This window comes from Anomaloglossus baeobatrachus, chromosome 9 (genome assembly GCF_048569485.1).
Source record: "Anomaloglossus baeobatrachus isolate aAnoBae1 chromosome 9, aAnoBae1.hap1, whole genome shotgun sequence".
In the NCBI taxonomy this organism is placed as follows: domain Eukaryota; kingdom Metazoa; phylum Chordata; class Amphibia; order Anura; family Aromobatidae; genus Anomaloglossus; species Anomaloglossus baeobatrachus.
This window is the reverse complement of record NC_134361.1, coordinates 178176190-178190835: the sequence shown is the minus strand read 5'-3', so window position 1 is coordinate 178190835 and position 14646 is coordinate 178176190. Positions and strand designations below refer to the sequence as shown.

Genomic DNA, 14646 nt, shown 5'->3' with positions numbered 1-14646 from the left:
CACTCCACCAATCTCTCCTCCTGTTGAGTTTACATGCTGGCGGTACATCAAGGCTCGGATCTCACGCTGCACAGCTCTTTGTCGGCTCCCCGCCGCCGTGGCGGCCAGCTGTTGCAGTAGGGCCAACACATCACCCATACAGTGCTCCATCACATTGGTTCCTAGCACTATCTTCGGGTTATGATCACTGGGTTCATTCATGATCACAATCATACCCTGGTGTTGCAGTTCAGCTTGCCCCACTGTCATAGCCACCTGTTTATACCCCACTTGGGTCAATGGGAGTCCATTAGCAGCAATTAGCGTTATGCTAGTATCTGGGGGTGCCAGCTCGTCTATCCCCCAATACCGCTGGTACAATGTGTATGGTATGGTGGTTACCTGTGATCCAGTGTCCAAGAGAGCCATCACCGGTATGACGTCCACAGCCACGGGGATGATGGGCCGGGCCCCGATATACCGGTCCCGCCAGTCTGGAGGGCCACGGGGTTCTACTCCTGAGGATTGGCCCGGGGCCCCAGGGGTTGCTCGTTTAACGGGCACTGTCGGAAGTAATGCCCAGGCTTACGGCACTTGTAGCAGGTTGGAGGTCTGCTCCGCGGGTTGTTAGCACTTCTCCGCTGCATCCAGGGGACATCCTCAGGGCTGTCGGCAAGCTGTATCGGTGCTGGAGGCTGAGATCTGGTCAAAGGTTGGAGTGCAGCAAGAATCTTGGCGAAGTCTCCGTCCATGCGACGGACCTGGGCTGCCAGTTCCTCCATCGTGCTGCTTGGGGCCGTAGGTATTGGAAAGGTTGGTAGGGCAGGGGACACCACCACGGGGGCCGTCTCAATGGGCCACGGGGCTGGCTCCAAGATTTCTGAAGCTGGGGGCTGCAGTGCTTTAATGGCCCGTTCCTTTAACACGGCAAAGTCCACATCAGGGTGTTCTAGGGCCCACAGCCGGAGTTGTTTGCGATCCTCAGGGGATCTCATCCCCTGCACAAATTGCTCTACTAACATCTTGTCGCTGTCCGCCTCATTCATAGGGTTCACCCGCTTTAGCGTGCGGAGGGCGGTTTGCAGACGTAAAGCATACTCTCGAATGCTATCCACAGACCGTTGCCGGCACTGGTAAAACTGCATCCTCAGCTCAGCTTCGGTCCGGGTCTCAAAGGCAGTCTGTAGCTTCTCAAAGATGGTGGCTACAGAGAGCCGGTCCCCCTCGGCCCAGGTCTCCGCCTCCTGCTCAGCCGCACCGGTTAACTGGCCCAGCACTACCGCTGCACGTTGCTTATCGGTCAGGGGGTACAGTTCTAGCAACAGGTTAAGCTTTTTCCGGAAGACCTGTAAAGCATCAGGTTTCCCGTCATACTGCGGTAGCCAGGTAGCTCCGGGCGCATAGGGCAAGGAGAACGGCATCACCTGAGCGAGCACGGGGGCCACGGCACCCCCCGCCAGCGCGGCCGGGACTTGGGCAGGCCCATTCCCATCCACGGGTGCCACTGTGGCTGCGACCACCGCTCCTCCAGCGGCTCCGTCAGGCGCAGACATCTTGTTTCCGTCCCCCTTAGCCTCTTTCCGGCCCCTCCTCTATCGGGGCGGGGTTTTGGCCTTCGCGCCTCTACTACTCGAGAAGACGCTCGAGCGGGAACTTTTCGCGCCAAAGATGGCGACTTCTGAAATTTTCCGGCCGGATACCTCCGGCGGTCACAAGGTGCACCTCTACCCAATGGCAGAGCGGTAAGATCCTGTTCGTGACGCCAAGTTGTCGCGGGCGGAGGAGGGGACGCCGTGCTCTCCCACTGCTCGGGTCCGGCTGCCGCTGAGGCTGCTGCGGCCTGCTGCTGCCGCTGCTCGGTGGCTCGAGCGATGGGCCGGATCCCGGGGACTCTAGCGGCGCTCCTCACCCGTGAGTGAAAGGGGATTGGGTTTTGGGATAGTTTATTGTCCGTGACGCCACCCACGGTTGTGGTGATTAAGTGGACACCACCGCTGCTCTGTCTGGGGAGCCCGGGAGGGATGGTATGGAGCAGCCAGTTGTTGATTTGCCCCTCCGTGGGAAGGGGGGTTTGGTGCTCCCGGGGCCCAGTGATGGGGTTGGAATGGTGGACAGGCGGGTATGGGTCCTGTGGAGGTGCAGGGGCGCAGGGGCAGCGCTGTGCCGCACGGCACGGAGGTACTCACTCAGCCAGTAAACACGACACAGTTCTCGGTAAAAAAACGGCTGGTTGGACGGGTCCCTCGGACGGTTGCGGTGCTGCTGTTCCCTGCAGTTAGTGGTGACGGTCTCTTCCCTGCACCTATGTGAAGTCTTTTGGTAGCGATGGGTCCCCACCGGTTACCCGCTCCCCGACCTGGATATGAGCCGGAGGAGCCCCTCTCTTGCCCGCAGGCGCTGGCCCTGGGAAACTGGTGCCTTGGCGGTGGCGGTGTCTCCCCTTAACGGTCGGACTGTTGCCTTCAATCGGGACTTGGTTGTTAGGAGACAGAGGTCCCCTTCACTGACGGATTTGGCAAATTATGGCGAATCCTAGCCTTGCGGGATCCGACAGGCCCCTGCCCTGGTGCTGACTGTTCTTCGTATACTGCTCCGGTACCGCCGGGTCACCACCCGTCTGCGGTCCTTCCAGCAACCTCCAAGCAGTCCCCCTGCAGACTATCACCGCCGTCTGCTGACCTTGCTGTCTCAGTCCGGGGCACACACCCGGACCAACTTCAGGCTTTCTTAACTGTTCCTTAGTTTTCCACTTTAACTCCTCTTACAAGCTCCTCTACCACTTCCTTCTACTTTCACCTCTTAAACTCATCTGCCTGGTTCTCCCGCCTCCAGGGCTGTGAACTCCTCGGTGGGCAGAGCCAACCGCCTGGCCCACCCCCTGGTGTGGACATCAGCCCCTGGAGGAAGGCAACAAGGATTTTGGGTTAGCCTAGATGTACCTGCCGGGAATGTGGGGTGCATGTGATGTTGTGACCTGTGACCCCTGGCTTGCCCAGGGCGTCACACTTGCTTTTCCCCAGTAGTTGACGGTGACGGTCCCTTTTCCTGCACCTAAGATGATGATGGTTTCGATGGGTTCCCACTGGTAACCCGCTCCCGGGCTTGGATATGGACCGGAGGAGCCCTACTTTGCCCGCAGGCGCTGGCCCTGAGAAACTGGTGCCCTGGCGGTGGCGGTGTCTCTCTGTAACAGTTGGACTGTTGCCTTCAGTCGGGACTTGCTTGTTGGGAGACCCAGAGGTCCCCTTCACTAACAGATTTGGCAAATTCACGGCGACTCCTAGCCTTGCCGGGATCCAAAAGGCCCCTGCCACAGGTGCTGACTGTTCTTCGTATACCGCTCCGGTACCGCCGGGCCACCACCCGTCCGCGGTCCTTTCGGCAACCTCCAAACAGCCACCCCTGCAGACAGTCACCGCCGTCTGCTGACCTTGCTGTCTCTCAGTCCGGGGCACACACCCGGACCAGCTTCAGGCTGTCTTAACTGTCACTTTCCCTTACTTCAGCTTCTCTCCTTTGCTCCTCCACCACTTCACTTCCTTCTACTTTCACTAACTTTTCTTATCTGCCTGGTTCTCCCGCTTCCAGGGCTGTGAACTCCTCGGTGGGCGGAGCCAACCACCTGGCCCACCCCCCCTGGTGTGGATATCAGCCCCTGGAGGAAGGCAACAAGGATTTTAGGTTAGCCTTGGTGTTCCTAACTGGGGTGTAGGGTGTGGTGGTGTTATGACCTGTGACCCCTGGCTTGCCCAGGGCGTCACAGAAGCAAGAAGGAGAAGAGTGAAGTAGTAGAAAGTGGAAAGTATAGAAACTGACCTGAAGTAACACCGGAGTGCTGTAAAAGGAGTGAGGGACTGTGGAGTACGGAACCGGTACTCCAGGGACCATGGGTTACTTGTGGAAGCGACAGACTCCAGGAACCCGTGGAAGTCTGGAACCAAGGCTCACAGTACTCAACACAAGGCGGGGTGCAGACCCTAGGACAGTGGGACACTTTATGGTCAGCTGTTAACTCTGCCGGGCGAGAAGACCTCCAGGGTCCATCGCCAACCCAAAAAGTCTGAAACACAAGCAGGAAAAAGGGGACCAGGGACTGAACCCCTTAAATAGTCCAGGTTGCCTGCAATAGGACCAAGAGAGAAACAGAGGGGTTCCCAAGTAGCTCTAGGCCATGGGAGCCCATCAACAACAAGTGTGCACGGAGGACAGCCAACCAAGGTAACAGCTGCAACGGAGAATAAGGGGAGCGGGAACACCTGGATCCGGCACCAGCAGGGCCAAACACTTGAGTAAAACAAGGCAAATTAAAACTGTAATACTGTTGTGGACTGTTTCCTTACCGTGTCCATACACACACACTGACTATCCCCTATTATAACCTCCATCATCCACTGCTATGGGCCAGCCCTGCTTGTCGAGGGCCCACAACACCTAAGCTGCACAACTCCATCAGCCCCAGTAGAACCCTTAAGCGGCGGCTCAAATAACCTAGCCACACACCACAAGGGGCGTAGTCGACAAACTCCTTATTTTTATTTTTACCCCCTTTTATTTTATACTCGGACCTGCCCCCAGGGTCACGGAACCGGGCATCAGCCTCGACCGCGACTCCTCTGAGTGTCACACACACCCGGGAGTGAGTACCCCATAGCCCTGGGGCATCACATGACCATGGTTTAAGGGTAAACAATGGGGAAATTCCTTTAGACTCAGTATTCCAGTGTAGCCAGTACCAAACCAAAGAAAGGGGCTTACCGGGCCATGAAGAAAGCTAATGAAACGCCCGCGCCGGGGCCTCCAGGGCTGGCACGGTCACCGGGCCGATGGTATTGAGATCCGGCTGTGAATGACCCGACCCGGCTTCCGTGACCCCGGCGGGTTTCAATAACGGGAAAGTCTGACAGTCAGTCCAGTGTGACAAGGGAGATGGAAGGAGGGTAATGGGGTTCCTAGGGAGCTTGCCATCAGTTGCCGCAGCCACTGAGGTCTCGGCCTAATCTGCCACAGCTCTCCCCAGGAAACGGTATGGGATGGGGACGGCGTGCTAGCAGCGCCACCCGTGGTATGCGGCCAGGTGTTCAGCCGCCGCTGCACAGTCTCTCTCCGGGTCAGGTGTTACAGGCAGCCAGATGGAATCGCTCCCCACGGGTGGAGCGGGGGAGCCACGGGAGATTAATGAGACCCAGGGCAGCAGTCCTCAGGGACACCGGGGGCACGGGGCTGTAGCATTACTCACACCAGTCACGGAATGCGGATTCCAGCTTCTCTTTATTTACAGTCTGTTCCACATCACACAGGAGTGCTGGTCCTCGCCTCCTCTAGCCTCTGGTCGGTCCCGGGCAGGTAGGAGGAAGGGTCCGGTGAGGTGTTCTGGGGGTTTCTCTCTTTCGTGTGCGTTAGTGCTGTCCCTGTGGCATAGAGCATCTTGGGGCCTCGCCGCCTCTCTGTCTCTCTCTTGCCCGGTAGCGTACACCTTAACCGCCACCAGGTACAACATTCTCCAGGGTCCCCAGTCCTTGGCTCCATCCCCTTCCTCTAGATGTTATCAGCCCTGGTCTCGTGGCATCTCCTCAGCAGGAGCTGTTCTCTGGAGATCTGCACTCTCTCGCAGCCTCTGTCCGGCTGCAGGGGCGTTACACTAACAAGGAAGCGTAACAATCGGAATAATAACTATGTGTAATGTAGACACTTGTAGGATTCCACTATATTTCTCAGTCTCTGTGAACTTTACAAGATCACTCATATTAGAATATAAGAATTTCAGTATCCGATATTCAAAAAATGAAGGATTTATTACAAATCAGAAATGGTACAACATTCAAGGCATAGAATGTACATGTTTCCAGCTTGGAAGACCTTAGTCACGGCATGTCAACTCAGCAACTAAGATCTTTTAAGCTTGAATCATAAATTGTGCAACATATCACTGTTTTAGATAACTAACATTGTTTTGGGGAATTTGTTTGTTTCATTTTTACTGTGTCCCCGAAATTGCATGAATCTGAAAATATCTGAGATGAGCTGGGTACATACTTGTTCTTAATTAAAGGGAATCTGTCAGCAGGTTTTTGCTACCTCAGCTGAAAGCAGCATAATGTAGGCAAAGAGATCCTGAATCCAGTGATGTCTCACTCAGATTACTTGCTGCGTCCCTGTTCAGTCATTCCGTTGGGGCTTCCATACAAACCACCCGCAAAATGGGTTTCGGACATATGTGCCGACAGGGCTGTTGACTTATAATGGTGCAAACAGAGTCACAGTGCTCTGTCGTGCACCATTTTCAGGAGTATAGGCTTATTGGAGGCAGACTCCCAGACACAGTATACTACGTCTGGGAGGCCACCTTCGTTAAGTGTATTTCCCCAAAAATGGTGCATGACAGAGCACACTGTAATTCCGTCTGCATCATTATAGTCAATGGCCCCATCGGCGCATACGTCCGAAACCCGTTTTGCGGGGGTTCGGACAGAAGCCCCAATGAGATCACTAAACAGGGATAGGAACACAGTGTGAAAATGGCCTTAGCTTTAGTCATGTAGCAGAGCTGAAAGGGCTGCTCCCACCCACACCTGGCTCTCAATAGAGATTGTATATTGACAGTGAGGTGTCAATCAGAGAAGGGGGTGTTCCAGACTGCCGTGCGGTTGACTTTATAGTCCAAGCAATGATAATGGTCCTGCTGGTTAAACAAACATAGCAAGTAAACAACAGATCAGACCTTGACAAGAACGGCATCCCTGAATTCTCTATTTAATATAGGGTTAACCCTTGCAGCATGCTGGCTTCAGTTTACATAGCAAAAACCTGCTGACAGATTCCCTTTACAACTAGAGGCTCTTTTGTTGAAGACATATTTTTTTTTCTTACTATAGAGACACAGCAAGGCAATACTTTGCTGTCACAATTAATAGGGTGCAATTTGCTGGTATTATTAAAGGGTTGCACTCCTCTGGCACTATTAATAGGGGTGAAGGATGGCGCAAAAAATTAATCAAGTTTAAATTCCACCTTCAGCTCTTGTAAGCATGAAGTTCCAAATGGTCGTTATGCTTGTGTATATCTTTGAGAAGTAATTTGATTAATTATATAATGTACGACACTTTTTATTATGCTTCCATTTTATAAATGCAGAGGGATCAGATTAAAGGGTGCTTTACACGTTGCGACATCGCTAGCGATTGCTAGCGATGTCGCGAGCAATAGCACCCGCCCCCGTCGTTGGTGCGATATGTGGTGATCGCTGCCGTAGAGAACATTATCGCTACGGCAGTGTCACACACACATACCTGTTCTGCGACGTCGCTGTGTCCGCCGATCAATCCCTCCTTCAAGGGGAAGGTGTGTTCGGCGTCACAGCAACGTCACAAAACGGCCGTCCAATAGAAAAGGAGGGGTGAAGATGAGTGGCCGGAACATCCCGCCCACCTCCTTCATTCCTTATTGCCGGTGGACGCAGGTAAGGAGATGATCGTTGCTCCTGCGGTCTCACACATAGTGATTTGTGATGCCGCAGGAATGAGGAACAACCTCGCTACTGACCAGACAATGATTTTTGGTAAATGAACGACGTCTCACAGACCAACGATTTTTGCCTCTTTTGCGATCGTTGCAGATTGCCCCTGCCTATCGCACGCTGCAATGTCGCTAACGACGCTGGATGTGCGTCACAAACACCGTGACACCGACGATATATCGTTGGCGATGTCGCAGCGTGTAAATGGCCCTTTAGACTCTTCTGCCAACCACAGATTTATTCTGCATTGTATTAGCATTATGTATTAACTGCCCAGTGACTACTACAAACTTGAGTGATCATAATGTTATCCACGGTAATATTAACAGAACATTTCTCTATTCACTCTAGGAACTTCCTCCAGGATCATTGCACTGCTGTAATTGCAATTTCTCTGCGGTGCCCCCGTATTTACCTGCATATACCATAAGACTAGACCTTAGTTTTAACCCACTCAGGAGTCTTCACAGGAAGAACTTCTTCCAGATGTCTAAACTTGAACTTCTTGACCTTACAAGGTGAGTGTTCCAAAAGATCCTTCAAAATGGTTTGTGAAGGTGCTTGTCTCTTATGGCATTACACACACTTCACACCCTGTAAGTGATGGGGTTAACTCACTTGGCTGCGTCTCAAAGGTAGCCCACCGAAACGCACATCATTAAAGTCCAGCAAGTTTAGTCAGGTCATACCATAAACCGCCTTTGTAACACACTTTACACGGATTTCTGGTCAGTTACCTCATGGTCCTCTCGCACAAGTTTTGGATACCCTTCTTTCAGTAGTATCCGAGTGGAGCTCCCTCAGCCTCCAATCACTCACTTTCCGACGATTGAAGCTAACCCTCAGCTTTCTCAGCTGGGGTTCCTTCCAGAGGTTTCCTATCTCTAAGAGCTTTGCAGCCTCCTCTCTCTCAGAGGCCTGAAACACACTTCCGTTAAAAACACGCAGAGACGTATTTACCCTGCGTGTTGCGTGTGGTAAGTATGTGTCTCGGGTACTTGCGGTCCACGTGTGTTCTATGTGTGCTGTCCCCGATAGCACACGTAGAACCGTTAATTTGCATACTCACGTGGTTCTTCCTGCTGTCCGTGGTGCTGATCTTCGGTCTCCAGCCCTCCCGTCTCCCCGCTGCTGCTGCTGCTGCCGGCCGCAGTGAAGTGAATATTAAATGAGCATAATGAGCGGCGGTCGGCAGCAAGTGGCACCAGCGGCAGAGACAGGAGGGCTGGAGAAGGTGAGTAAATGTTTTGTTTTTTTTCACTGACACGTGTGTTTTCTCCGGCGCGTGTCACATGGTACCACATCCACACTACATCCGTGTTGTACGGGTGCGGGCCGTGTGACACCCATGCTGCCGGAGAAAACGTGGACATGTCAGCATGTAGAAAAACGCACACACGTACAAACGCACATGGACACAAGTTCCATGTGGTTTTACATGTGTGTGCCTGCTACAATAGGGTAGCATTGCTGAACGTGTCTCCGTGCCGCCAGTACGTGCAAAAAATGGCAAACACGTATCAGCGGCACGGATGTGTGTCGGAGGCCAGAAGCTGCTTCTTCACACACTGCTCCACAAACTCTGACATGTGTCAAACAACAGACTTCATTTTACATGTCAGGAGTGACACCTCAGACCAGTGTCAGACTGGCTACCAGAGGATCCGCCAGTAATACCAGGCCTGGCTGCGGTTACCTGCATTGAACTCCAGAGCTCTCACCTGAGCTCCGGAGTGCAGCCTAGACTGAACTCAGGGTTTGCAGGACTGAACCACGAGCGCTGACTGATTCCCTGGCAATTGCGATTCAGTGCATGTCACAGCTGCGGACATGCCGAGCTGAACTCCGGAGCTCAGGTGAGCGCTCCGGAGTTCAAATCAGGTAACCGCAGCCAGGCTTAGTATTACTGGCGGTTCCTCCAGTAGCCAGTCCGACACTGCCTCAGACTCACCCACGGGCGGGGGTATGTAGATAACCAGACCCACTCATCTCTCCAGCTACCTGTAAAGATGTCCCAATGAACATTTTAGCAAAATATGTTTCTACACGTACCAGAAAGGACCTCCAGGTTTACACCACTTCCGTGGTACATATACAGTGCTTACAAGTAGTATTCAACCCCCTGCAGATTTAGCAGGTTTGATAAGATGCAAATAAGTTAGAGCCTGCAAACTTCAAACAAGAGCAGGATTTATTAACAGATGCATAAATCTTACAAACCAACAAGTTATGTTGCTCAGTTAAATTTTAATAAATTTTCAACATAAAAGTGTGGGTCAATTATTATTCAACCCCTAGGTTTAATATTTTGTTGAATAACCCTTGTTTGCAATTACAGCTAATAATCATCTTTTATAAGACCTGATCAGGCCGGCACTGGTCTCTGGAGTTATCTTGGCCCACTCCTCCATGCAGATCTTCTCCAAATTATCTAGGATCTTTGGGTGTCTCATGTGGACTTTAATCTTGAGCTCCTTCCACAAGTTTTCAATTGGGTTAAGGTCAGGAGACTGACTAGGCCACTGCAACACCTTGATTTTTTCCCTCTTGAACCAGGCCTTGGTTTTCTTGGCTGTGTGCTTTGGGTCGTTGTCTTGTTGGAAGATGAAATGACGACCCATCTTAAGATCCTTGATAGAGGAGCGGAGGTTCTTGGCCAAAATCTCCAGGTAGGCCGTGCTATCCATCTTCCCATGGATGCGGACCAGATGGCCAGGCCCCTTGGCTGAGAAACAGCCCCACAGCATGATGCTGCCACCACCATGCTTGACTGTAGGGATGGTATTCTTGGGGTCGTATGCAGTGCCATCCAGTCTCCAAACGTCACGTGTGTGGTTGGCACCAAAGATCTCGATCTTGGTCTCATCAGACCAGAGAACCTTGAACCAGTCTGTCTCAGAGTCCTCCAAGTGATCATGAGCAAACTGTAGACGTGCCTTGACATGACGCTTTGAAAGTAAAGGTACCTTACGGGCTCGTCTGGAACGGAGACCATTGCGGTGGAGTACGTTACTTATGGTATTGACTGAAACCAATGTCCCCACTGCCATGAGATCTTCCCGGAGCTCCTTCCTTGTTGTCCTTGGGTTAGCCTTGACTCTTCGGACAAGCCTGGCCTCAGCACGGGTGGAAACTTTCAAAGGGTGTCCAGGCTGTGGAAGGCTAACAGTAATTCAATAAGCCTTCCACTTCCGGATGATGCTCCCAACAGTGGAGACAGGTAGGCCTAACTCCTTGGAAAGGGTTTTGTACCCCTTGCCAGCCTTGTGACCCTCCACGATCTTGTCTCTGATGGCCTTGGAATGCTCCTTTGTCTTTCCCATGTTGACCAAGTATGAGTGCTGTTCACAAGTTTGGGGAGGGTCTTAATTAGTCAGAAAAGGCTGGAAAAAGAGATAATTAATCCAAACATGTGAAGCTCATTGTTCTTTGTGCCCGAAATACTTCTTAATACTTTAGGGGAACCAAACAGAATTCTTGTGGTTTGAGGGGTTGAATAATAAATGACCCTCTGAATAAACTTTTCACAATTCAAAAAAAAAATAAAAAAAGAAATAACATTCTTTTTTGCTGCAGTGCATTTCACACTTCCAGGCTGATCTACAGTCCAAATGTCACAATGCCAAGTTAATTCCGAATGTGTAAACCTGCTAAATCTGCAGGGGGTTGAATACTACTTGTAGGCACTGTACAATGAGGTCAGTCGTCATCTTACAGTCTGTATACCTTTGTCTTATACTTTTTACATCTTTATAGGTGCAGTATTACCACAATTGAAGATCATGCTTTCGTTGGCCTTGAGAATTTGCATACACTAATCCTCACTGGAAACCCAATAGGATTTTGGTCTTCACTGACTTTTTTGGACCTTGGTTCCTTACAGCGACTTGTTGTTGTTGAGACATCTCTTACTTCACTATCAAAGCTTCCTGTGGCTCACCTTATCTCGCTAAAGGAGCTGAATGTTGGCAAGAACTTGCTAAAGAGTTTGTACCTGCCCACCTATGTGTCCTCCTTGCACGTTCTGGACCTCCATGCAAACCAGATTAATGAAATAAAAGAAAATGACCTAAAGAACCTACGGAATATAAATATTTCCAATTTTTCTCTCATATTATCTCAGAACCATATAGAGCACATTGATCCTGGTGCTTTTCGACTCATTTCTTTACGTATGTTACATTTAAAAGGCTGTTTTTCTAATGCAGATATTATGAACAGGAGCCTAAATGCCATGTACGGACTTTGTGTTGAGACAGTAGTGATTGGCCATTACAGAAACTCTCGTTTGAAAATTGTGGTAAATAGTGAACATTTCGAAAAATTATGTGAAATGAACATTAAGAAGGTGATAATAAGTGGTTTGCATTTTTCGGACGAAAATACCTTCTGTGAATGTTTTAGAAATATCACATCTCTTCGGGTGATAAATACAGATTTACATTTTTTGGACTTTAAATTTGTAACCTCCAGCCTTCAAAAGATTGAAATAAAGAAAAGTCTGATCACTAAAATGCCATCGAGAGTCATCTCAAGGCTGAAAGAACTGAAAGAGATTCGGATAACACGAAACGAAGAGTTCTCCATCTTCAGAGACCGAATAGAAGCCCCTAACCTTGAATTTTTGGACTTGAGCAGGAATAATCTATATATTGACCCATGTTGTGCTTTGATTTACAATGGGGCACCTATTCTTAAATATCTAAATCTCAGTTACAATCCTCAGATAAGCTTGAGCAGTTTATTCCTAAACATGTCTCACCTTCGTGTGCTAGATCTCAGTCACACAAAGTTGACCAACGTAGGGACACATCCAATCTTTTTTTTTATGGAAAGACTACTTTACCTTGACCTGTCGTACACACCATGCCACTTCTCAATTCAGTGCTCTTTTTGTGGCCTGAAGAATTTAGAAGTCCTTAAAGTATCCCACACTACCTTCAATATCAATATCTTGGCTTCTGTATTCGAAAACTTGACACAACTTCGCTTCTTGGACGTTTCATCTTGTGGACTGAAGTATGTTCCCATTGAGACATTTGCCAGTCTTAAGTTTTTGCAATCATTAGACCTCAGTAAGAACCACTTGGTAGATCTCCAGCTGCTAATGCTCAGTCCATTAATAGCTCTCACCATGTTAAATCTGAGTTCCAACAGTTTCCAGACCTTCACTGAAGAAACAACTCAATTTATATCCAAAATTTTGGTAAATGTGGACCTGTCACATAATCCGTATGATTGTTCGTGCCACCAGAAAACATTTCTGTCGTGGGTCAATGAGCAAAGCCAGAGAGGACTGAAATTTAGGGAAAATCTGAAATGTAGCACACCAGAATATCTCAAGGGTATGCAGCTTAGTAAGGTGGACTTAAGTTGTAATATGATTATTTATGTATTTTTCAGCATTTTTATAATTATAATAGTCATTACTGGGGGTATATTTTATTGTTATAAAAAAAGGTATTTTTATCTTTGCTATTTATTACATACTGATAAAACCGAAAATTGTGAAAAGGAATACGATGCATTTGTCATCCATTCCAGCTTAGATGAAGAATGGGTAAAAGAGCAATTGGTCCCCAAATTAGAAGGAGGTAACCCAAGCTTTCAATTATGCCTACATTACCGAGATTTTATACCAGGCATGCCCATCACTACCAATATCTTGAATGAAGGCATTCGTAGAAGCAGAAAAGCTTTGATTATACTTTCCCAAAACTTTATTGAGAGCAAATGGTGCAGCTACGAATTCGAGATGGTCATGTCCTGGCAGTTCTTGGAAAGTCAATGCGGGATCATTGTTATTCTACTGGAGGCAGTTAACATGGGTCATCTTAAACATATGATTGGACTAAACAAATATCTTCGAAAGAACACTTACCTCAAGTGGTTGGATGGATATGTGGAGAGAAAAGTTTTCTGGAGGCGTTTAAAAGAAGCTTTACAGCAAGGGGATGAAACTACAAAATGCGCTCCGCCGCTGGATGTTGATGAAGAATTGTGTGAGGACCAGAATGAACATAATAGAATGAATCTATGAAAATAATGGGAAGAAACTGGACTATTCGTGAAAAAATGGACTTATGCACAATGCACTTAAAGGGGATGTCTACTACTTGGACAAATCCTACTCATTCCCCTTGTTCGCCCCCGTAAAAGTAAATAAGCCTACACTCATCTCCGGTGTGGCCGTGGTCCCAGCTGTCTGAAGTCATGTTCCCAGGACCCAGGTGACATTTTTATGACACTCAAGCCTCCCGACCAATCAGCGCCCAGCATATGTCTCCTCGCCTTTGGACACTGCACTGACTTCCTGCTCAAATATCCGAAGGTGGGGTGAAGGAAGCCAGCACTGTTTGGTCACATGGCTCACGTGTCATAACAATGTCACGTGGGCCCCGGGAACGCATCTTCAAACATCCCTAAAACCGCAGCTGCATCGGAGGTGAGTATAGGCTTATTTATTTTTACGGGAGCAAACAAAGGGAATGGGAAGGGGTTGTCCAAGTAGTGGACAATCCCTTTAATGAATGAATGTTTCCATGTCCGCTGGAGTGAATCCAGTCCAGAGGGTTGATGGTGCCCTTGTGTTAATGTGTGGTTAAATTAAAAGTATAATTTCATTAATTATGTAGCCTTTGGGATTTTATGTGAATGCAAACCAGAAAAAACACCACTCTTATCCTTGGGCTATGTTTGATATTGCAGCTCAACCTCATTAAATTTAATAGGTATTGGGCCCAATTTATCAAGGCATTTTCTCCAGATTTCTGGCAACAAAACCTTGGAATGTTGCAAACATTTCTATCAACTGAAAGTTGTACAAAATTGTTGCGACTTCTGGCATTTTGTCATCAGTCCCAGCCAGTTTCGCCAAAGTTGCCGCAACTGGGATGGGGCGAGATGAAGCCCATTAGTAGAGATGAGCGAACCGGTCCCGGTTCGGCTCGAGGTCGGCTCGCCGAACGGGGGTCCCGTTCGAGTTCGGTTCGTCGAACGTTCGACGAACCGAACTCGAACGTATAGGCTAGAATGGGAGGCAATCACAAACACATAAAAATGCATGATAAATGTACACAAACAGTTAATAAACATTGCCATAACACTTACCGGTCCTCGCGATCCCTTCTGCACTCTGTCTCCTGCCGCTATTC

General features: G+C 49.3%; 1 protein-coding gene across 1 annotated transcript in view; it reads left to right on the top strand.

The window, feature by feature from the left end:
• TLR4 (toll like receptor 4) overlaps positions 1-14089 on the top strand; it is a 44894-nt gene extending 30805 nt beyond the window's left edge. The window contains exons 2-3 of the mRNA XM_075322816.1: positions 7844-8010; positions 11249-14089. Of these exons, the coding sequence (XP_075178931.1) occupies positions 7844-8010; positions 11249-13532 (2451 nt within the window). The 3' untranslated portion in view covers positions 13533-14089. The remainder of the gene's footprint in view (positions 1-7843; positions 8011-11248) is intronic.
• Positions 14090-14646: the final 557 nt, after the last annotated feature.